The sequence below is a fragment of the Giraffa tippelskirchi genome, chromosome 2 (assembly GCF_054371585.1).
Source record: "Giraffa tippelskirchi isolate mGirTip1 chromosome 2, T2T-mGirTip1v1.2.pri, whole genome shotgun sequence".
NCBI lineage: Eukaryota > Metazoa > Chordata > Mammalia > Artiodactyla > Giraffidae > Giraffa > Giraffa tippelskirchi.
In genome coordinates, this window is record NC_137276.1 from 7,959,409 (window position 1) to 7,983,441 (window position 24,033).

Here is a 24,033-nt window from a genome sequence, read left to right on the forward strand (position 1 = left end):
ACGCATCTCCTGTCCGGGGCCAGTACAGGCGGGCGGCCTGCATACACGGAAGGCTCTGCGAGGCAAAGGCCTGGATGCGCAACCCCGGGGAGAACGCAGGTCTGGAGGTCCAGACCTTGTTTTCTCGCCAGCAAAGGGAGGGCGGTGAGGGGAAGCGATGAAAAGGCACTGATCCAGGCAGGCGCCCGAACTCAGGGACCGACCCCGACGGCTGCCCGGAAATGCTGGGCGCGGAAGGCGCAGGAGAGCGGCTAGAACCCGCGCCGCGTCCGAGTCCGGGATGTGCGGCGCCGGGGCGGGGGGGCGGGCCCACGGCGATTGGTGGCCAGTCCTCCGCCGCCGGCCAATGGGCGGCAAGGGCGTCCGCGGGGGGCGGGGCAGCAGGCGCATCTTAAGCTCTGTGACGCGTCGCCGTCGCCGCAGCTGCTCCGTGGACGCCGCGTGTTCCCGTGCTGGCCTTGGAGGTGTCCCCAGGTATCCATGCGGGGGGCCGCGGGGCCGGAACCGGAGCTCGAGCAGGGGCCGGGCGCTTCGGGCCGCGGCGGGGCGGGGTGCGGCGGGGCGGGGCGGACATGGGCGGCTTGGGTCCCAGGTTGCGGGGAGCGCGCGGAGGGAGCGCGCTGGGCCTCCATTCGGAGCGCAGGCTCTGCCTGCGCAGCGGCTTTGCGCAGCGGGTGTCGGACTCCCGGGGCTTCTGGGGCGGCTCGGAGAGCAGCCGGCCCGCGCGCAATCCGGGCGGGCAGGGCGGGGCGCATCCCGGCCCGGAGACAGGACAGAGAGGGAGGCTGTGGATGTGGCACCTCCGCCAGCCAGAGCGGGCGGAGCCTGGAGGGCCCTCGGCGCGCTGTTCAGGGATTCGGCGCTCCGCCCCCCCACCCCCCCGCACCGTCCTCCCCGGCCTGCAGTCCCCCCCAGCCCGCGCCGGGGCTCCAGGCGCCCCAAGGTTCCTGCGCCTCGGCCTGGAGCCTCTCGGACTCCTTGGGGGTTTCCGGGAGGAGGCCTTTTAGGGCGCCGCCGCGCGAGGCGGGGCGCATCCTGGATACGCGGGATTGCTCGGTAAACCCATGGATTTTTGCCCGCAAGAGTGGGGCGCGCCGACTGTTACTGAGAAGGGGTCCGAGCCCACCCGGGCAGCTCTTGGGACCCCTGTAGCCTCCCTGCCCATCTCCTCCCCTCCCATAACCTATCTCCTTTTCTCCTCCAGCCTTTGTTCAAATAAGCCATCAGGCAGGTAGAGTCTTACCGTAGCGTTCAGGTTAACTACGTGATGTCAAGGGGTTGGGGTCCACAGGACTTTGAGCACGAAGACGTCATCGTTCGAGTTTCTTCGCCAACGGTGCCGAGCATTTGATACATTCTGGGTTGAATTGAGTGGGACACCTGTACTCAGTGACCTACAGTCTCCTCCCTTTGTTACCGTATCTCTTACCTCCTTGAGGTTCAGTTTTCACCCCTGATAAGCTGATAAATTAAGGGGGGAAAGGAGGAGTGACTTTGGAATGAAGTGGCTTTAAGAAATTACTTCCTTCTCAATTCTCAGTCTCTCTTTCCGAGTTCTGAGAGTTTCTATAGGGAAACTAGTTCCCTCCATTGGAACCTAGAACTGTTCTTTAGGTATGTAATCCGCACTCTTCATCTTAATCCACTGGAAACAATAGGCTTCTTTCATTACAATATCCTGGTTCTGTCTTCAGAAAATCTAGTTCCTGACTGTAAGAGCCTGGTGGGAAAGTAAAATCTTTTAGTGAGATTTAAATAGTAAAGCTTACTGTTTGGGTTTGCAGCTTTTCATGGTGTTTAAGATTAGTTTTCCATCTGCTTCCCAAAAGACCCAGTATAACGTGGAATGGTAAACATTCTGAAAAAGACTTTTTTTTTCCCTCAAAGAGGCTGTATTTGTATTTCCACCCATACTCTGCCTTTATTACAGTAACTTGTGGGCATATTTTATGCCCTTTACTGAGTTCCCAGGGATGGCTGAAATCCACATTTAAAGATAGTGGTGAGCGGATTTTGGAGGTGTGTGGAGGGTGTGACCTCACTGAGCCAGTACGTTTTCAGTAGTAACACTTAAGGTGTTCGCCAGTGACGCACTTGAGTTGACTCTGAGCCAGATTACGTAAAAAACAAAACAAAACAAAAACCAACAGAACCCTAAACTTTTGTTGGCAGAACTTTCCAAAAAGGACTGTATTTGTGAATGGTTGCCTCAAGAAAAGTAAATATTTGACAAAGGTAATAAAACCAAACTCTGTTCCTCCAGTGGAATATTTTAAGTGGCTTTCTGATGAATTCATGCTGGTTTTTCTTTTAGAATGATCTTAAAAAATAGTACTTCATAATGTATGCTAAATTAACTCTTCAGAATGCAGCCTTTTATGGAATTCTATTTTAGGTATGTTCTAGTGTAGATAGGATGGATTGGATTGGATTGGTCTAATAATAGCTTGAAGAAGGACCTTGTTAATTATGTGTTTTACTGAAAATATTCAGTATTAAAATTTTTGCTGTCAATAGCTCTTTGTCCTCTTCTCCAGGAGCCTGGGTTAAATGCACAGCCTGGAGTGAACTGATCTAATGAAGGGAACTCTTGATGAGAAGATTTTTCTTGGTGATGTCATACTAGCCTCCTCTTAGACTCATTTGACAGTTAAGGAATGCCCAAACCCGGGCTAGGTTCTGGGGATGCAGAGTGAATTTTAAGACATAGCTACTCTCTTTTTAAGGAGTACAGGCATGAAAGGAGTACTGTCTTTTTAGGTGGACAGGCATGAAAACAAGTGTCTTGAGGTGTTAGAACCTATGACAAAAGTCTGTGCAGAAGTCCTGGGAGTCATAGAAGGTCTGATGTGGTAAGTTCAGTAGGGAAGTGTGAAAGGGAGCTAAGATGTATAGTATTTATTCATAGAAGCAAGATAAAAACATTAGTGATTATCGTGGAAGTATGGAATTTCAGGTGGTTTTCTTGTGTTCCTTATTTTTTATCAATAGAAACAAATTTTTAGAAGAAAAAAGCTCCAGTTTAAAAAAAGAAACCCTGGCACTGCTGTCTTTTTTTTTTTTTTATTGCAGAGATTAACTAATTTCCTTGTGAATTTAAGGCAAGAAGGAACTATTAATAACTGGTCATTTTGTGCTAAGTTTGGTGCTTTAACATTATCTCATGTAATCCTCAGTAATGGCCTTGAGTGGCTTCAACTTCATTTTGCAAGTGGGGACATTGAAGCTAAAAAAAAAAGGGACAAAATCATCCAAGTAAAGTTACTCTTAATAGCCCCAGCTAGAGTTTAAGTCCTGATTTTCAAACTCTGAGGACCTTATGGTCCACTCTTCTGGTTTTCCAAGCCTTTTTGGAAGAGGAAATTGTTGATGCTGGCTATTTTTAAGCCCATCTTAATTCTCCTCTAATATTTCTTATGTTGTGCCAAGCACAGTAACTTGAACACGGAAGGCTTTTTAATAGAAATGTGCTTACGGGATCCTAGTACATTTGATGCATTGAACAGTGGGACTTTTACTAGTTGAATTAAATATTCAGAGTTCATCTTTAAAAACCTTAAGCATGAGTATTAGTAATGTTTTGGATGTTACTGTTAATAAGTTGTAGCTATGAACTCGGCATATAAATGGATGTTTTGTCCCTTTTGTGAATGAGCTGAACAAATGACATGTTTAAAAGGAAAATGTTCAATTTAGGTAATTTCAAAGATTCCTTTCTCTGACAATATCCCTGTTGAGAGAGGTTTTAATATATTTTTTTAATACCCCGCCCTCCCACCCGATACACAGACACACACACCTGGCTTCTCAGGTGCCTCTAGTGGTAAAGAACCCACCTGATAATGCAGGAGATGTGAGTTCAGTCCCTGGGTTGGGAAGATCCCCTGGAGGAGGGCACAGCAACCAACTCCAGTGTTCTTGCCTGGAGAATCCTATGGACAGAGAAGCCTGGTGGGGCTACAGTCCATGGGGTGGCAAAGAGTTGGACACGACTGAAGTGACTTAGCAAGCACCTCTTTTTTTGGGGGGGGGGTGCCTTCTGCCTTTTTTTTTTTTTTTGAGCCCTACCTGTGCAGCATGCAGTAATCTTTGTTCCCTGACCAGGGATCAAACCCATGCCCCCTTCATTGGGAGGGCAGAGTCTTAGCCACTGGACCACCAGGGAAGTCCTTATAAATGTAATTCTTGATCATTAGGAAACATGGAAAATATAGAACAGTGGAAAGGTAGCCATAGTGAACGTCCTTGGGTATATTTTTTTGTAGAGTTGAACACTGTATATGTGATTGTATTTTTTTTTCACTTAAACATACCATAAAACATCTCCATGTCATCAAAAACTAATTATCTTAAATAGCAATATGTTATTATGTGATTATGTTGAACTGTTCTCATATTGCTGAACGTCTTTTATTAATGAGTGTTTCAGCACATTTCTGAGTGTTGCTTTAGGACCTAGAGAGTGAAATTAGTGGTCTAAGAGCACAAACACTTCTAAGGCTTTTATTATAGTTACAGTTCTTTCCAGAAAGTGTTTCAGTTTAAAGTATATCTAAGTAGCACTGTGTTTTTTTGTTAGTTTGATCAAGGCAAAAGTTAACGTGTTGCTCTTTTTTTAAAAAAATATTTCTTTATTTATCCGGCTGCATCGGCTCTTAGTTTTGGCATGCAGACTCGTAGTTGTAGCCTATGGCTGCATGACCAGGGATCGAACCCAGGCCTCTTGCATTGGGAGCACAGAGTCTTTCCACTGGACCACTAGGAAAGTACCTTGTTTTCACTTTTTAGTTGGTCAAACAGAGCACTAATTCTGAGTCTCTACTCAAGCAATCGAGTTAAAATCAATGTTTTAGACTTAGCATTTTGGGGAATTTCTGTCTAGTATAACTAGAAATGTTGCGTTTTTGCTAGTGGCTATCTCCCATGAATGATTCTTATATATATTTTTTTATTGTTGTTAACACGTATTTCTTTGAAATAAGATCTGGTAGAAATTAGGGATCTTTTCCTTCAAAAAAAAAATGCACTTATGCTTATAACTCTGCGTTTTATTTCAGGAGTCATTGGACCTTCTGAAGACATCCCTGGATCTCGGGTTAAATATCCTTGTTGTAATCTCAGCTGTGGGAAGAAGGGCTAGTTGGTGAGTCTTGGCACACAAAGTGCTGGATTTTCTTTTAGCACATTCCTGAACATACCAGATTTAACGGCTGGTGCCAAGTTGAAAGCAAAGCAAGCCAAGTTCCAAGTATTAGCTTTTGCTAATTGGGCAGCTCCAACTGAATGCTGGAGATTTGCATGGCCTGACTTGTCATTAATAGATTCTCTTGAAACGTGAGTTAATTGGTCATTTTAAAAAAGCATAGGCGTATTAAGTATGCCTAGTGTTGGCAACTTTCCATTAATCTTGAAACGTATCTTTAAAAAGCCTGCCCCCATCCCCTGACATGATTGCTCTGGATTTTCCCAGTTCCCTTGTTATTATTCTTAGTTACTTCTGCGGCTCAGTCTGTACGTTGCGGCCTGTCATGACTGTTAATGATACAGTTGGCTACAAAGCCGGCTGCAGCGCTGTGGTGGGGGCCGGTTTTAGGGCTGGTGCTGGTGGGGTGAGAGCACCGATGACATTGAAATATATAAATAGATGGTCAGCAAATGTCAGTTTGCTCATGATATTTAGGATTTATTACTAAACTTCTCGGCTTGTAGTTTGAGGCACTCTAGCTCCTAGTTGCCTTTTTCTCCTTCCAACAGTTGCTTTTGTGGTGAAGCTTTTTTTGAGGGGGATTAATTTTATAGAAGCAGTCCTCCTAGCAGGGTAGACGGTTTCTTTTAGGAGCCGTAACCTTTCCTCTCATACATTGTTTTGTTGTGCTTTTGGTCTGTTCCTTTTAATGTAAAAGCTCTTCAAAGGCTATTTGTTAGAAATTGCAAAACTTTTCTCCCCAGCTTTGTTTGTGGCTTCCCTGGTGGCTCAGACGGTAAAGCGTCTGCCTGCAATGTGGGAGACCCGGTTTCAATCCCTGGGTCGGGAAGATCCTCTGGAGAAAGAAATGGCAACCCACTCCAGTATCCTTGCCTGGAAAATCCCATGGACAGAGTCCATGGGGTTGCAAAAAGTCGGACACGACTGAGCGACTTCATTTCACTTGTTTGTGATTATTTTAACCTAGAGATATTTTAGATAATTGTGGCTAAATAGTAGATTTTACCTTTTTTGGTCATGCCACGAAGCGTGTGGAATCTTAGTTCCCCACGCGGGGATCAGACTCTCGCCCCCTGAATCCCTGTATTGGGAGCGTGGGGTTTTAACCACTGGAGTGTTTCTAACCACTGTCGCCTGGGAAGTCCCACAGATTTTACCTTTTGTAGTTTCTGTCTTTCCTGCATTAAACTTAGAAAGCCCTTCCCTTCCCCTAAGGAATCACTTTTCCTCCCCACCGCTATTACTTTTACTTTAGGATGGTCTCTGGTCCCTTCGTGGAAACTAAATTCTTCCCTGATTTCCTCACTCCTTACAGGAGGACCCAGTTGATAGGTAGAGTAGTTCTCAGTGCCTCGGCCCCTGCCCCCGTGGTCTCTCCTCCCCTCCCCAGCCCAACCCCAGGGCAGCCAGCCTCTCTGATTTGGTTTCTGCCCTTGGGCTCTAATCTGAGATCCATCGGAGTCTCACACCCCCGCATAAATACCTTTCGAATGGTTGTTCAGCTGTTTCGGTGCCTGTGCTGTTCAGCCTTGCCTGACTGCCCCGAGCTTGTCAGGTGGTGCAGAAGGGTGTTCGGGAAAAGTGAGAGTTCATCTACTTTGCATCCTTCTTCCCTGTTCTCTCGGACCTCTGGCCTCGAGCTCTTTGTGCTTGTGTACATCCTGTACAGAGTTTATTTACATGTTTATCCCCTTGTTTACCCTGTTGCCCTTCAAGTTCCCCAAAGGCAGGAGTGACATGTTAGTTCTCTTTTTTCTGTTGTTTTTATTTTTTTATTTTATTTTTTCAATTAAAAAAATTTTATACAATTTTTAAATGTTGCTTTCCATTTGTAGTTAAGACCTCCGTTCTCTCTTATTTTCCTGATTCTTTGGTGAGGGCTCCAAGTAGAGTTCACGAGTTGACATCCACCCACCCTGCGAAGTTTCTTACTCTTTATGCCTTCTCTTTTCTTTGGACAGTCGGTGATATTCCCACTTGAAGGACATCATGCTTTCCAAACTGGCACGTTTGCAGACTGTTGCTGGCCTTGGTCGTGGAGTTCATTCTTCAGTGGCTTCTGCTACATCTGTTGCAACTAAAAAAACCGTTCAAGGCCCTCCATCTTCTGATTACATTTTTGAACGGGAATCTAAATATGGAGCCCACAACTACCATCCTTTACCTGTAGCCCTGGAGAGAGGGAAAGGTATGTTTTCACCCTTTCCACCGACCCTGATTATTTGCTTTACCTTTTTGTAAAACTTGCTATTATATTTTCTCATTGTACATTTTTCCAGAGGCATTTAATTTCTGTACTGCAGGCATGATTAATTCAACATTTATTGAGTGTCTGGTGCTTGCTGTGTTAGGTGCTGTGGGGAATGCAAGGTCATGATGGACTTCCCAGGAGGGAGTGTATAATACATGAGTAAAGTACTATAATATTGTTGTCACTTTTTTTCCCTTTAACTTTTATTTTGGTGTAAAAAGCTGCCACAGTAGCACTAGAATTCCTCTTTTGTTGCTCTTCACCCAGATTTCCCAAGTCCTTTTTTTTTTTATTGCACTTGCATAATCATCTTTGTCCAGAAACACACATACATTTTTTTCCTTGAACCGTTTGAGAGGAAGTTGCAGACATGCCTCTTTACCCCCAAATATTTGTGCCTTTCCTGAAACACAAAGACTGTCTTACATAACAAAGTGTAATTATCAAAATCAGGAAATTCACATGTGTGATTTGGAAGTATTTGTTTTCATTTTGTTGGTTTTTACAGTCAATTGCAATTTTTATGTTTTGTGTAACTTCTTCTTTTAAATTCCAACTTTAGGAGTTCTCTGGTGGCCTATTGGTTAGGATTTTGGGCTTCATTGACGTGACCTGGGTTTAATCCCTGGTCAGGGCACTGAGAATGCCACAAGCCTCGTGGCATGGCAAAGAAAAAAAAAGGAAGGGGAAAAAAAAAATAATCTGAACAGGTTTCCAGGAATAAAGGTTTTACTCTAGAGTTTATAAAATCTTTTCACGTTACTGCTGTTTTTGTTAAATGTGTAATTTGATGCTGGACAGATAAAATGTAATTCCAAATGAACTAAAGTTTATTATGCTTGAGTAAAAATATGCCTTAACCACAATTCTCTATTAACTAGAGGTCCATACATAGGTATTCAGAGGGCTGGCTAACAGTCTTAATCTTTGAAGGTTATGAATTACAGTGAATTACAGTGATTTTTCTAAAATTATTTTCCTTATGTTTTAGGTATTTACGTATGGGATGTTGAAGGCAGAAAATATTTTGACTTTCTGAGTGCTTACAGTGCTGTCAACCAGGGTCATTGTCATCCCAAGATTGTGGATGCTTTGAAAAGTCAAGTGGACAAGTTGACCTTAACATCTAGGGCTTTCTACAATAATGTGCTTGGTGAATACGAAGAGTATGTTACTAAACTTTTCAACTACCACAAAGTTCTTCCAATGAATACAGGTAAAATATTTCCTTTTTTTTTTTTTCGGTTAAATAGCCAAGAAAATCTTATTATTTTCTGGTAATTCAAAACATTTTTTAAAACTGATATTTTAAAATGTTCTCTTGGGTAGGAGTGGAGGCTGGAGAGACTGCTTGCAAGCTTGCTCGTAAATGGGGGTATACCGTCAAGGGGATCCCGAAATACAAAGCAAAGATTGTTTTTGCAGGTATGTGAAATTCAGTGTTAGCTGCTATGATTGAAACATACAATTATTAGTTTCCATTTTAACTTACGATGAGATATTGCAAATACATTTGTCTCATATATGTTATATTGAGGCTTCCCAGGCGGTGCAAATACATTTGTCTCATATATGTTATATTGAGGCTTCCCAGGCGGTGCTAGTGGTAAAGAACCCACCTGCTGATGCAAGAGACCTGAGAGATGTGGTTTCCCTTCCTGGGCTGGGAAGATCCCCTGGAGAAGGAAATGGCATGGACACAGGAGCCTGGTGGGCTACAGTCCATAGAGTCTCAAAGAGTCAGACATGACTGAAGTGACTTAGCCATGAGTGATATATTGAATGTTGCATAAAAATTGAGAGATTTCCTTTTCTTGGGTTCGTTTCCAAGTATTTCTTGGATGCTCCTAATAACTCCCTACCTCTCCCTCCCTAGAGGGAGTGACAGTGTGATTTATTTCCCATCTGCTTATCTGATTTTTTTCATAGCAGTTTTCTGGTTAACAAGACAGTTTTGCTGATGCAAGCATCATACAAAAATGTTGCAGCAGTTTTATGAGGTTGTTGAGATTAGGTTATGTTCATATAGGGTCACGTCCTAGGTATGATATGAAGTTTGAACCTTAGTGTATCTCAAACACTATGAGATATTATTGTGCCATGTTGTTAAAAGCTGTTGGACGAGGAGGGCTGGCATTGCCTCCGATATATTTCTGTGAATAGTTGAGAGGAATGACTTGAATACAGAGTAGGAGACCAACAGTTAATTCAGATTATTGATTTAGTCTGACTTTGGGGTAGGTTCTGACTTTTTCTTTTCTAAAACTTTGATTTTAATTTTTAAAAACATATATGGAGAAATTTCTCACTGCACATGGTCGAGATTCTTTCTTGTGATGGTTGAAATCATGAAATACTTTGCCTTGTGAACACAAGTAGCTAAATTATAAGCCCCGTAATACAGTAGACTCTAGAGTTCATCTGATGGCCAGCTGAAGTTGGCGTCTGGGGAGGGGGCAGTGACCGATTCCTGTTTCCAAAGAAGAAATAGTCTCTGCCCAGCAGCTCTCTGATCTGCCATTTTGGAATCTTGTGCCTTTAGTTGAAAGGCAACATAACTGTCTCTTGCAATCAAAAATGGCCTTTCTGGTGACTTTCCTCCTTATAGACCGTGTCCAGTCTCTCTCATATTAGCACAGGGCACAAAGATGTTTCTCCCAGGCATTAAGAGAAGTCAGTAGGTAGAGACAGAGAACTGTCCCCAGCTGCAATCCCTTATTCATCAGGGTAAGCTGCAGGGCATGAGCCTGCTGAGGCTGATGGTGGAGAGCAAGTAGGCTGTTGGCACCCTTTGTCTTAAACAAGCCTGGGCAGAATCAATAATGCTGTTGCTTGTGGACAAGTTAAGTAGGGATTACTCATAGTTGAGAGAGGCTCTGCAGAAGTTGTACTGAAGGATGCTATGAAGCCAACTTAGAATAATTCAGTTCAGTTCAGTCGCTCAGTTGTGTCCGACTCTTTGCAACCCTGTGGACTTCAGCACTCCAGGCCTCCCTGTCCATTGTCAACTCCTGGAGTTTACTCAAACTCGTGTCCATTGAGTCGGTGATGCCATCCAACCATCTCATCCCCTTCTCCTCCTGCCTTCAATCTTTCCCAGCATCAAGGTCTTTTCCGATGAGTCAGTTCTTCACATCAGGTGGCCAAAGTATTGGAGTTTGAGCTCCAGCATCAGTCCTTCCAATGAATATTCAGGACTGATCTCCTTTAGGATGGACTGGTTGGATCTCCTTGCAGTCCAAGGGACTCTCAAGAGTCTTCTCCAACACCACAGTTCAAAAGCATAATTCAGCACTGGGTTAACTGAGTTGCTGCTGGCAGAGGGGGTGAGAAGATATTTTTTAAAAAAGCGGGAGAACCTCCAAGCCTCCCTCACTCTAGTTTGTTTCTTTTCTTCCTTGAATTTAACCACATTGAAGTTACCTTGTACGTTTGCTTCACCGGTTTCTGTCGTGGTGTGTCTTCACTAATAGTGTAGAAGCTCCCTGGGGGCAGGGAGCTTGCCAGTCATCATTCTGTCCCCAACACCTAGAGCAGTGCCTGACATTATTAATCAGTCCTCAGATTACTAATGAAACAAATTAATGGGTAAAAATTGTTCCTGAATAAATGTCAATGTCTGTCTTCTAGCGCATAGTAGCTTATAACACCACGGAAGGCAAATTGAAAGTGTTCAGACTACCGGAGGATATTTTATCCAAATGAAATGTAAAACTCATTCTGTAGAATAGTTAGCCTGTAGTGTTGGATTTTTAAAAGGAAAACTGCAAATTCTCTATGAAGGATAGTCGTTTTCTCATGTCACTGTCATAAATATGTCTAGAAAAACCGTCTCTAGAAAAACGTGTATTGAATGCTTCAATACACGTTAGGGTTTGGGATTATTGAAAGAAAAGATAAATCTCTCCTCAGGGGCTATGCTGTGTATTATAGTTGGGAGACTCAGTAGAGCGGTCCAGGAACTAAGATCCCACAAGTAGTGCATTGTGGCCAGGAAAAAAAAAAGCTTTCTGGAGTATGTTTTGGGGAACTGTGAAATTAAATTGGGGGATTTGTTGGAAAAAAATGACTGTTTATTTCTTCTTTCTAGCTGGAAACTTTTGGGGTAGAACATTGTCTGCTATCTCCAGTTCCACTGACCCAACCAGTTATGACGGTTTTGGACCATTTATGCCAGGTTTCGAAATCATTCCGTATAATGATCTGCCTGCCCTTGAGGTACGTCACCTAGTATCTACTTTAGCTCATAGTACATAGAACCCGCATTTGTTCAATGTATGAATTAAAAACAGACATCTGATTGTACTGAGAGTCATATATCTCATAACTTATATTTAAGTTAGGCCAGGATTCACACTTATTCTCGGTAATGGTCAGTTAGTTTCTAACATGTGGAAACCAGATTCCATGGTCTAATCCTAACTGCCAACTAACCACTTTAGATTTGTCTCCTATGTAAGTATTAACTTGAGTATTACCTATTAATTACTTTAATAGACAAAATTAGTCAGTTTTCATCCAGCTTTGAAAAATTAAGTGGAAGACTTCTAAAATAAAAAGATACACTTGTAATATATCTATTAAAAGGCCATTTTCACTAGTTTTTATTTACAGTACATTTGAATATTATATTAGCAAATACAGGATGGAGTAGCTTAAAGCTGGGGTATTTGGAGCTCTTGGTAATTGATTGTCAGAAAAGTTGTACTTGGAAGTCAGAATATAAGTTAGTGTGAAAACTTAGTTTGCACACTTACTCTTATGGGAAAATGTGTGCATTGTGTGACTTCAGATTTCCAAATAGATTGGAAAGGAAGTTACTAAGAACATATTCATGCTGTTTCCGTAGCGTGCGCTTCAGGACCCAAACGTTGCCGCATTCATGGTGGAACCAATCCAGGGTGAAGCGGGCGTTGTTGTTCCGGATCCAGGCTATCTCGTGGGCGTCCGCGAGCTCTGCACCCAGCACCAGGTCAGCCAGCCACCCACTTGCCCGCCTCTCTTAGGGTTTGGCCGATAGAATAAGCTCAAAGATTGCATCACCTTTCCACTAGAAGGAGGCTTCATTCTAAGAGCCTCCCAACTTCCTAGGGCTGATAGAACTTTCTAGCAGTAGGCTGCAGAGAAGCTGACTTTACTGGCTGGGCCCTGGTGGACCCTCAGCCTGGCTCCTTCCTCTCTGCCCCGGCAGCCTGTGCTTGGATTCTTCTCAAAGCCTTTGTCGTATCCCTTTGCTCCAGAATTTAAGCTCTCTCCCCCCTCTTCTTCCACCAAACTAGTAAATATTAATAGGAAGTGCATATTAACAAATGGTTGTGAAATAAACATAGAAATCTATTCCCAGAGAGTAGTTCTATTCAGAAACCCCCCAAAAAACCCTCACTTTGCATACCTGCCCTTCCACTGTGTAGAACAGTGTCGAGTGGGCCTCTGGGGACAGGGTGGCCTGACACAGGAACTAACTGTGTGTCCTGCACCATTGAAGTCACGTGGGTAATTAAAATGTTTTCACAAATCCGAGGGGATGTCAGAATGACAGATTTGTGCAGGAAAGAGTAAAATAAAGATAAGTATTTCGCTATGAAAATAATTTATTATTTTCACATGCTATTTTCATTTATGCTATTTTGTTGTTTTCCAATAGGTTCTGTTTATTGCTGATGAAATACAGACAGGCTTGGCCAGAACTGGGAGATGGCTGGCTATCGACCACGAAAATGTCCGACCTGATATTGTCCTTCTAGGAAAGGCACTTTCTGGTGGTTTATACCCTGTAAGTTGAATGCTCAACCGCTCTTTGTATTTTCCCTGTTCTCATGAATCCCTGAGATATTTTTGCATTACTGACTGTGACAGTAGTATCTTTCTGAGGGTTTGGTTTTAGTTAGTGTGGCTTATATACAGAGGTCACCTGGAATATGTGTGGTAAAAACATTTCAGAGTTCCATGGTTAACTCCTTAGTTTAACTGAAGAATTGAGTGTATCTTGGGTTTGCTCCACTGCATTTATTTTGGATGGAACCATTTTATCTCCAGAGTATTTTATCTCCAGAGTACTCCTGTAGACGTCTATGCTTTTTTCCCATAGTTCAGAAACATACTCATTGTTTAAAACCATTGACCGATTAATGCAGAGATTGGAAAAAAATTAACGTGTAATTATTAATCCTTTTCTTGGGTTTGCTGTTCAGAGCCAACTGTTGGTATGGATTAAAGGGCTCTGAATGTGTAGTGCAGAACATTGTTTTCTAAACAATTAAAGAATTTCACCTTGAGAGTGGAAGGAATTCTAAATTATATCATTGCAGAAATAGCTTTCTTTTAGTTCCAAAATACTACTCTGTGCCCCTGAAATGTGCCTGATATGCTTGGAACAGGGTAGGGCATCCCTCAGTTTGTCACTGGTAGTTAAGGAGGCTGACTGGTGACACTTGCTGGTTGAAGCTTCATGTCAACTTTAATATTTGCTTCATAAATTTCTGTGTTTCTATAAGAATAAGAATGATTCATCTGAGAAAATACTTGGTCAGCGCTTAATTTCTCTTTTGTGTTTTAGGTGTCCGCAGTGTTGTGTGATGATGAAATAATGCTGACCATTAAGCCAGGGGAACATGGTTCTACGTATGGAGGCAATCCGCTGGGCTGCCGAGTGGCCATCGCAGCCCTGGAGGTAAATACTGATGGCGGCTCTCAGGGGAGCCAGCCAGCCCGTCCTAAGGGAGACCAGTCCTGGTGTTCACTGCAAGGACTGATGCTGACGCTGAAACTCCGGTACTTTGGCCTCCTGATGCGAAGAACTGACTCATTGGAAAAGACCCTGATGCTGGGAAAGATTGAAGGCGGGAGGAGAAGGGGACAACAAAGGATGAGAGGGTTGGATGGCATCACCGACTCGATGAACATGAGTTAGAGTGAACTCCGGGAGTTGGTGATGGACAGGCAGGCCTGGTGTGCTGCAGTCCATGAGGTTGCAAAGAGTCAGACACGACTGAGCGATTGAGCTGAACTATTTGGTAGCCAGTCCTGGAGGTGGTGCTGAAGTGACTTTTAAGTCTGGGCTCACTGGTGTAATAAGAAATGTTACAAGATTGCTGAGTATTACAGAACATGAAGTACAGAGAAGGATTCCTTGGGCTTCCCAAGTTTGCAGTCTCCTGGGGCTTTGGGCCCCCAGGTCCTGGCCTGTCCACCTACAGCTCTCCGTCTGTGACCAGGGTGGCCTGTGAAGCCTCTGGCTTAGCCCACATGGCTTCTTGTTATTGTGTTAAAGTGGGGATTTGGATGCTTTCAGACTTACCCCTCAAGTGCCTACAAAAGGCATAAAATTATTATGTAATCTCTGAGGATGGACTTTTTAGGGGGAAAAAGAAGCCAAAGGAAATACTATTGCAGTTAAAAAATTAAAATGTGTTCAGCCCATTGATTTGTTTACCTAAGAAGAAAATTTATCAGTTGCATTAAACAAATTTAATCCTTACTTTGCCACAGAATCAGATTAATGATGGGTTTTTGAATAAAGCAACGCTTTGTCTGAGTGAATCTCTGTTACATGATGAGAAATCAAACTGGTATAGGCTTTGAAAAATAGAAGTGAAATTTAAGTTACTCTAGTCTTTATCTGACCTTGTTCTTCCTTTGCTTGTAGTTCACATTCCTCTCCAAAGAGCAACATTAAAAAAAAAAAAAAAGGCAGTCTTTATTATATGTGTAATTTCTCTTGAAACATAGGTTTTGGAAGAAGAAAACCTTGCTGAAAATGCAGAGAAAATGGGTATCATCTTGAGAAACGAACTCATGAAGCTGCCTTCTGATGTTGTAACAGCTGTAAGAGGAAAAGGATTACTCAATGCTATTGTTATCAGAGAAACCAAAGGTATGGAGACAAAATATTTTACAAGGTACTATTTTTATAGGAAGAGCTCAAAATGCAAATGGCGTTTTCTCTGGTCCTTGGGTTCCTCTGTTCGAAACTGTTGACTGGCCTCCTATCGACCAAGTCGTTGGCTCTGCCTGATACTCTTCCTGGGCTCCCCAAGTGGCGCTAGTGGTAAAGAACCTGCCTGCAAACGTAGGAGACACCAGAGACACGGATTCAATCCCTGGGTCGAGAAGATCGCCTGGAGGAGGACATGGCAACCCACTCCAGTGTTCTTGCCTGGAGAATCCCAGGGACAGAGGAGCCTGGCGGGCTGTAGTCCATGGGGTCACAAAGAGTCGGGACACAACTGAGGCAGCTTAGCACATAGACCCGCAGTACTCTTATTACCTGATTTATATTAGTGGTCTTAAAAATATAGCTGTTTCCTACAAGAAGGCACATTTAACTGATTTCACCTATTTGTATTCCTTCAAGTCATTTGTTATTCCGCTCTAGGTTATTTATGCAGTACTTGGAGAGTTCAGTTTGTTTTCTGTTAGGAAGACTGTACAGAGCCCTTGGCGGTTTCCTCTCTGCTCTCCTTTCCTCCTTCACTTTGCAGATCAGCAGAGATAGTAGGAGCAGCAGGAATAATAGGAATGAAAACAGTGATGTGGGTAATAAAAATAACCCCAGCTGCCACTTAACTGAGCATTTGGTGTTTAACACATCATTTGTAACCCATGAGGGTTCCTGGCTGGATTTTCTCGCCATAACCCTTCCTTTTCAAAGCAGTGGTTTTAACCTTGACTGCATTTTAGAATCCCCTGGGGAGATTTTTAACAAATTAATCCAAGCTTAGTCTCACTGCACAGATTCTGATTTGATGGGTCTAGAGCGGGCCTCAGGCACTGGCTGTGGCCCCTTCGGTGTTTCTGTTGCAATCAGGGTTTTGAGGATCCTGAGAGTCTAGTTCTACCAGCTTAGGAAGCAAATCCAGGTTAGAAATGTGTAATGGTCACTGGGTTTGAATGTTGCTTATTCTGTGCCTGTTAGTTATCTGTATCATACCCCAGTTCTTTTATGCATTGGTTCCTCATATAATTAATTACATCTGCCTTAGCATGTCATTTTTTTGCTAGGTCGAAAACCTGACAAAAATCATATCTAGTCATACCCATTCAAACCATTGCTGAAAAGTAACTTCATTTTTAAGAGTAATAGCCAAAAGCAAGCTTGCAACTCAGAGCTGCCTTTCTTGAGCAGGTACTGGGAATTCTGTTTTTGCTAGGCTGCCCCTACCCCTGCAGGCTCCTTATCATTGATCAGCATACACTTGACCGTTTTTCTTTAGATTGTGATGCTTGGAAGGTGTGTCTGCGACTTCGAGATAATGGACTTCTGGCTAAGCCAACCCACGGTGACATCATCAGGTTTGCGCCCCCACTTGTGATCAAGGAGGATGAAATCCTAGAGGCTGTGGAGATCATTAACAAGACCATCCTGTCTTTCTGAGGGCAGTGACAGTTTTCAGTGGCACCTGGGAGCCAGCTGGAGACATGCAGTTCATAAAGCTCTGAGTTTCTGTGCTTAATGCAGGCATATTCCACTCCTCCATGTCAAGGGCTTTAAAAAAAAAAAAAATATATATATATATATGTTTTTCAGTTCATATATAACAGAATGACTTTTATTGACATGCAGTTTGCTATGTAACATAACTAAGAGAATGTCCTGGCATCTTATATTTGATTTAAGTATTTTTATGCATGTGTGCTGTCTAAGATGAGGTCTCTTTCTATATAGACAGCCTTTTAATCAAGCCCCTCAGCATAATTTATATACATTTTAATAATTTCCTTGCTGGTACACATGTTTGTATTTGAAAAATTTATATTAGTATTGCCTGGAAGACTTGCTTAACCTTATAAAGTTGAATCATAATCATTGAATTTTAGCAAGGATGAATGGTTAAGCTAACACAAGTCAACTCCATATTGGCTGGCACCAAAATGTTTTCTGTGAATGTCATTACTTTGAATTAAGAATTAATGTTCAGCATTCCTAGATTATGTTTTAAGTGTTCCATATAATTTGTAAAAAGTGTTTTCAGTGTATCTTTAAAATAAATCTCATGTCTGAAATGTCTGTGTTAGGGACCAGTGTGGTTACTGCAGTGTAATCAGTTGACCTCACATTTAAAGCTCTCTGAGAATGCTTTTATTTGCTTTGTTGCTTGTGTTCTCTAAGCACATTTCAGTTTGTTTGGTAATCTCTAGAAAAAGAGAAATTATAGAAAGAAAGTTTCCTTTAGAACTCCTGCCTTCAAAATAACTCTCTTTTCCCATGTGTATACTCGTACCTGCCATTTGTATTAAAGTATCCTTGTTACGCATGGTATTGTGCAACTTTGTTTATTTTTTTACCTGTACAGGATATTTTGGATGCTTTTCTGTGTTGGTAGTTTTAAGTTTATCTCGTTCTCTTTGAGTTGATCTGAGAAAGAAATGGAAAAATGTATTTGAGCCAAATTGAGGATTATAACCTGGGAACAGCCTCTTAGAAAGCCCCGAGAACGGTTCCTCCCATTAGACGTCAAAACACAGTTTTGCATACGTTTTTTGAGACTTGATGACTCATTATTGACAACTTACACAGTTGGGCAAGTTACAGGTCATGGGTCATCTTGGCCCTTACAAGATTAAGAAGGAATGTGGGACTTCCTGGCAGTCCAGTGATTTAAGACTCTGCCCTTCCACTGCAGGGGGCATGGGTTCCAGTAAGCCGAGTGGCATGACAAAAAAAAAGAAGGAAGGAATGTTGTCCTAAAGGCATTGTCTTCTTAGTGCTGGAAAGTGTTGCTCTTATGGTTGAGCAGGTATTTCTGCCAGTGGGCAGGTTTGGTTGCTGCTTAACTGAGACACACAGGGCACAGTAGAGGGGAGAGAGGAGGCCAAAAGGGCAGAGAGGATCTGTTTAAATTTTTCTTGTCTTGCCACAAAACATGAATTTTTATTTTCACACTCTATGACCATAGTATTTTATCTTAAGTGGATATATTATAATTTTGTATCAGAAAAGATGAATTTTATGTTCACACTCTATGACTATAGTATTTTGTCTTAAATGAATATGTTAGAATTCTGTAGCAGAAAATATTTGGGTTATCTTCAGTTTTTTGCATTTTTGTCTTTTAGAAGTGGAACGTAATTTTAATAGTTTCATTGAGAAATAATACATTAGACATCACTGTGTAAAAACTGAAGGCGTACAGTACGATGGTGTGGTACTGTGATCTTCACTCTAAAACGGCTGGTTGTGACCACTTTGTATCTTGTGTATGAGTGTCTCAGTGGAGTAGATCCTTAGGGGTGAGTCGCTGTGTCAAAGGGAACAACTTGTCATCAGTAGTGACACATTGCTCCCTGCACCCCCTCCCTCCCCCCCCAAGAAGCTAAGAAGTCATCTCTTAGCAGCTTGGAAGTTAGAGACCAAATCTGAGCCAGGGGTTACAGGAGCGTCTGCTCATGCCAATGGCAATACTTACCGGTCTGACCGGGAGGCTCTGGCTTAGACCTGCCTAGCCCCTGCAGTCTATATAAGACACACAGCAAACTGAAGTAAGGGTTCTCCTAAACCAATCAGAGGCTGCTAGTTCTCAACCCTGGTTGGGATTGTAAGACTGGGGTTATTAAGGTTGGTGCTGCTTCCAATCGGACTTCCCTGTTGGCTCAGATGGTGGCTCATCGTCTGCCTACAATGTGGGAGACCCGGATTCGATCTGTGGGTCTTTCGATCCCTGGGTCTGGACGATCCCCTGGAGAAGGAAATGGCAACCCACTCCAGTACTCTTGCCTGGAAAATCCCATGGACAGAGGAGCCTGCTAGGCTGCAGTTCATGGGGCCCAAAGAGTGGGACACGACTGAGCGACTTCACTTTCGCTGCTTCCAATCGGATTGCCTTGTGCACATCAGAATCACTAGGCCTTACCCCAGGCTGGAATCTCTGCGGCTGCACCAGGCCTCAGTAACTTTAAAGGTCCCCAGGTGATTCTGTGTGCCCTCAGGGCTGAGAACTTGCTTTAGGAATCTCACCTAACTGCAGATTCTGATTCAGTGAGATTCTGCTTCTCCTGTAAGCTCCCAGTAAATGGAGGTGCTGATGCTGCCTTGAGGCATCAGATCATGATCAAGAGTAAGTTTAATCTTTCAGCAATTCAGCCTAAAGGCAAGGTGAATTTAACAAAACAACAAACTTCCTGCTGAATTCTTTGAGGGTCTTAATGGTTTGATGAAGGTTTCCCTGGTGGCTCAGGTGGTAAAGAATCTGCCTGCAATGCAGGAGATCCCTGAGTTGGGAAGATCCCCTGGAGGAGGGAATGGCTGCCCACTCCAGTATATCTGCCCAGAGAATTCCATGGAAAGAGGAGCCTGGAGGGCTACACAGTCCATGGGGTCTCAAAGAGCCAGATGAGACTGGGCAACTAACACTTTCACTTTCATATTGGGTTAAGGTCCCACCCTAATGACCTCATTTTAATTTAATTGTCACTTTAAAGACTTGATCTCCAACTGCAGTCACATTCTGAGGTACTAGGGATTAGTACTTCACCATAGGAATGTGGGAACAGGGAAATAATTGAGCCCCAAACCCCGATAATGTAGTGTTTTTTGGATCCTGACCTTTTAGGACACCTCATCTAAATTCAGGCTTCCCTGATAGCTCAGTTGGTAAAGAATCTGCCTGCAATGTAGGAGACCCTGGTTTGATTCCTGGGTCAGGAAGATCCTCTGGAGAAGGGATAGGCTACCCACTCCAGTATTCTTGCGCTTCCCTTGTGGCTCAGCTGGTAAAGAATCCGCCTGCAATGTGGGAGACCTGGGTTCGATCCTTGGGTTGGGAAGATCCCCTGGAGAAGGGGAAGGCTACCTACTCCAGTATTCTGGCCTGGAGAATTCCATGGACTGTATAGTCCATGGGGTCATGAAGAGCTGACTTTCACTTTCACTTTCATCTAAATTAATCATTGCACACACAAACTGAAATTGGGACAAGATGTCTGATTTACCCTGAAGCAGAGTTACAAAGGTGAAATTACAGTGTGTTTCAGGCACTGGAAATTTAAAGATCCCAGCTTCCTCCCAACAGGAAGGGGACCACCATGTGGGGACCACTTGTAGGTTTAAATCTCTGCTTCTCAACACTGGCTGCCTATTGAGGTCACCTGGAGTGCTTAAGAATTAATGTCAATGTTCAGGCCCCACCTCAAATCAATTCCATCACAACCTCTGGGGATAGGGCCTAGGCATCTGTATATTAAATGCTTCCCCGTGGAGTCTAGTGTGCAGCCTTTGCAAAATGGGTATTGAATGTGGAGGCATGAGTGACTATTGATTGTAAAGCCGGGTGTCATTCACTCAACCTGCCATGTCAGGCACTGGGATTACACTAGGGTCTGCTGGTGAAAAAGATGAACATGGTCCTTGACCTCACGGGGCTTTTTAGTATGTTTAGTCCAAGGTTGTACTGCTCACCGCACTGCAGGCCGACAAATGCGAGACAAGGTGTCGGCCAGGAATGGTGACTTTACTTGGAAAGCCGGCAGACAAAGAAGGTGGTGGACTAGAGTCCCAAAGAAGCATCTTGCATCTGCTTCCCTTTTTGTATACAAGAAGCTAGAATTTGGGGGAAGAACTGAAGAGCCTCTTGATGAAAGAGGAGAGTAAAAAAGCTGGGTTAAAATTCAACATTCGAAAAACGAAGATCATGGCATCTGGTCCCATCACTTCATGGCAAATAGATGGGGAAACAATGGAAAGGGTGACAGACTTTATTTTCTTGGACTCCAAAATCACTGCAGATGGTGACTGCAGCCATGAAATTAAAAGACACTTGCTCCTTGGAAGAAAAGCTATGACCAACCTAGACAGCATATTAAAAAGCAGAGACATTACTTTGCCGACAAAGGTCTGTCTAGTCAAAGCTGCAGTTTTTCCAGTAATCATGTATGGATGTGGGAGCTGGACCATAAAGAAAGCTGAGCGCTGAAGAATTGATGCTTTTGAACTGTGGTGTTGGAGAAGACTCTTGAGAGTCCCTTGGACTGCAAGGAAATCAAACCAATCCATCCTAAAGGGGATCAGTCTTGAATATTCATTTGAAGGACTGATGCTGAAGCTGAAACTCCAGTACTTTGGCCACCTGATTCGAAGAACTGACTCATTTGAAAAGACCCTGATGCTGGGAAGGATTGAAGGCGGGAGGAGAAGGGGACAACAGAGGATGAGATGGTGGGATGGCATCACTTACGTGATGGACATGAGTTTGAGTAAACTCTGGGAGTTGGTGATGGACAAGGAAGCCTGGCGTGCTGCAGTCCATGGGGTTGTAAAGAGTCGGACAAGACTGAGCGACTGAACTGAACTATACCAAAAGGGGAGGGAGTGTGGTTTGTTGTTGCAAACTTCTTGGTATCTGAATCCTTTGCTCTTGCTGTAAAGCTACAACAAGACATATGTTCTCTTTTCTACAACTTTTTATCTCTATATGAATGGAAAGTTTTGTCTAAAGTCTGACCTTGAGACTTTTTTTTTTTTTTCAATTTGTTTCAATTGTTTATTAACTGACCAGATTACAAAAATAATCCTGGTAGATACCTTAGTTCATCCTTCTAATAAGCCTGTTGATCTGGTCTTCCCTGTTGCCAGCATCTCCACCTTCTACAAAATGGGTGGTCTTTTTCTTCATTCCACCTCGTGGAGAAGACAATTTAAAGGGCCACAGGAAGTTGTTTGCTTCTTTGAAACGTTTTCCAACGGTATAGATCTCATGAATCAGATCCTCCATGCAGATGATTCCGTATTTCCCAAGAGATCGAGCAATCAATGCGTTGTCTGTCAGGGCAATTCGCTTCTTGTTGATTTTGCCATAACCACGCTTATAGATCAATTCATTTACAGACTTCAGATTTGGGTACCCCCATGCAATGTATGGCTCCACAATTCTCAGCATGTTAATTGATGCCTTGTTGAGTTTCACAAAGGTGCCATTGAAGATCTGCCGGAGGCGAAGGAGCTGCAGCACCTTTCGAACCTTCGGGCTCACACCGTTGATACCTCTGATTCTGATGACAAATGCCAATTTGGGTTCCGCAGGTACATAGAAGTTGCCGGCTTTTCGTGCCATCCTAGCCATTCGAATTTCAGTTCTGTACATCTGTCTGTATTCCTTGTGGTAATGCTTAGCTTTTTCATAGATAAGCTTCCTCCTTGCCTTTCGAAGCATCTTTTGGGCAAACTTCTTTCTCAGGCGCTTGGTCTTAAGCTCTGCGAAATTCTTTCGCTTTTTCTTAAGGGTTTCTGGCACAGCAGGAACCTTCTTTTTCTTCTCTTCGGCAACCTCCATGGTTCCAGCCGGGAAAGAGGCTGACCTTGAGACTTTTAAAGATCAGAGCCTTGACACTGAGCTATCCTGTATATCTCAGACTGTAGACAACATTCTTAACTTGCAGCAAAAGGCAATAGAATATAGAGTTTAAAGTAAAAGAAACAGATCCAGTATGGGGTCAGATTTGTTTTTCCCTACTACAAGTACAGGGGTTCAATCCCTGGGTGGGGAAGATCCCCTGGAGTAGAAAATGGTAACCCACTCCAGTATTCTTGCCTGGGAAATCCCACCGACAGAGGAGCCTGGCGGGCTACGATCCATGGGGTCACAAAAGAGTTGGACATGACTTAGTGACTAAATAACAAGAACAAGTTACAAGTACAGTTATTTGAAAAATATTATGTACCGTGTGGAGAGGAGAGGCAGTGGTTCCAAGAAATAACATTTATTAGACAGTATGTGCTAGGTGCTATTGCAAATGTGATAGGTTTCATCACAGGTGCTAACACCCCCATTATTTTACAGTGAGGAAACCAAGGCTTAGAGACAACCTTGCCTTGGGTCATTGGAATAGTAAGAGGCGGAGCCCTGGAGTCCTGGGTGGGCTGGACCAGACTTCTGCAGGGAGGCAGGAGATGGTCCAGGTGCCCCCGTGGCTGGGGGGACAGGGGCCAGCTCCACCATTTGTCTCTGGAACATGGCTGAGAGGCCCCAGCTGTATGGAAAAGCATTTCAGTTAGTTTCTAACTTGGGGGATGGAGTCTTAAAAATACTAGCAAGGAGCCATTCAAATAAATAATAGATACACAAAAGCAGCTTAGTCCCTTTAGGAAAAACCCTTTAAAATACATTTCAGGCCATACTTGACTGTTCGGTGCACGTTTAATGGTTCAGAGGAGTTTTATTAGCTCCCAGCCTTTATTTTGATTACCATGGAAATGAGATTTCTCCCCCATGCCTTGGTCCAGTCCCTCAAATCGTTAATGAAATATCAGAGCTAATATGGTTTTTATAATGTGTATCACAATACTTAAGTGCAGAGCAGATGGCAGCTAAAGATAAATGGGAGTAAGGCAGAACCTGGCTCAAAGCTTCCTGTTCAGGAGGACTGTTTATGACTGGCTCCTGAATAAATGCGCCGTGGCTGGCCGGAGTGCCTTCTGATCTTGGTGGCTTTCCCCCCAGGCCATCGGGGTGCATCTTCCCCTCTGCAGTGGGGAGTGAAGGGTGCTAGTAAGTTCTGCCAGTCATCAGTCTCTTCTGCCTTCTTTTTATCACAAAGCACTTTGATTTAGGGGTTTCTAAGGGCCTAGAGTGAAAGTAAAAGTCGT

At 43.4% G+C, this 24,033-nt stretch overlaps 1 protein-coding gene and 1 pseudogene across 2 annotated transcripts; one reads left to right on the forward strand and one right to left on the reverse strand.

The window, feature by feature from the left end:
• Positions 1 to 419: 419 nt before the first annotated feature.
• Positions 420 to 17,710, forward strand: OAT (ornithine aminotransferase). The gene is made up of 11 exons (XM_081533887.1): positions 420 to 474; positions 5,058 to 5,143; positions 7,168 to 7,394; positions 8,449 to 8,673; positions 8,787 to 8,882; positions 11,548 to 11,675; positions 12,307 to 12,429; positions 13,102 to 13,230; positions 14,014 to 14,127; positions 15,186 to 15,330; positions 16,670 to 17,710. Exons 3-11 carry the CDS (start codon positions 7,196 to 7,198, stop codon positions 16,828 to 16,830), a joined length of 1,320 nt encoding a protein of 439 aa, XP_081390013.1. The 5' UTR covers positions 420 to 474; positions 5,058 to 5,143; positions 7,168 to 7,195; the 3' UTR covers positions 16,831 to 17,710.
• Positions 17,711 to 21,900: 4,190 nt separating this feature from the next.
• Positions 21,901 to 22,735, reverse strand: LOC145523511 (large ribosomal subunit protein uL30 pseudogene; annotated as a pseudogene). Its single transcript, XR_014066639.1, has one exon. The product of XR_014066639.1 is annotated as a large ribosomal subunit protein uL30 pseudogene (transcript).
• Positions 22,736 to 24,033: the final 1,298 nt, after the last annotated feature.

Bases quoted from the DNA above. Each gene is read 5' to 3' on its own strand.
- OAT (XM_081533887.1), top strand. From the start codon at position 7,196: ATGCTTTCCAAACTGGCACGTTTGCAGACTGTTGCTGGCCTTGGTCGT. The intron at 8,883-11,547 runs GTATGTGAAATT...TCTTCTTTCTAG, and splicing joins AGCAAAGATTGTTTTTGCAG to CTGGAAACTTTTGGGGTAGA. The intron at 12,430-13,101 runs GTCAGCCAGCCA...GTTTTCCAATAG, and splicing joins AGCTCTGCACCCAGCACCAG to GTTCTGTTTATTGCTGATGA.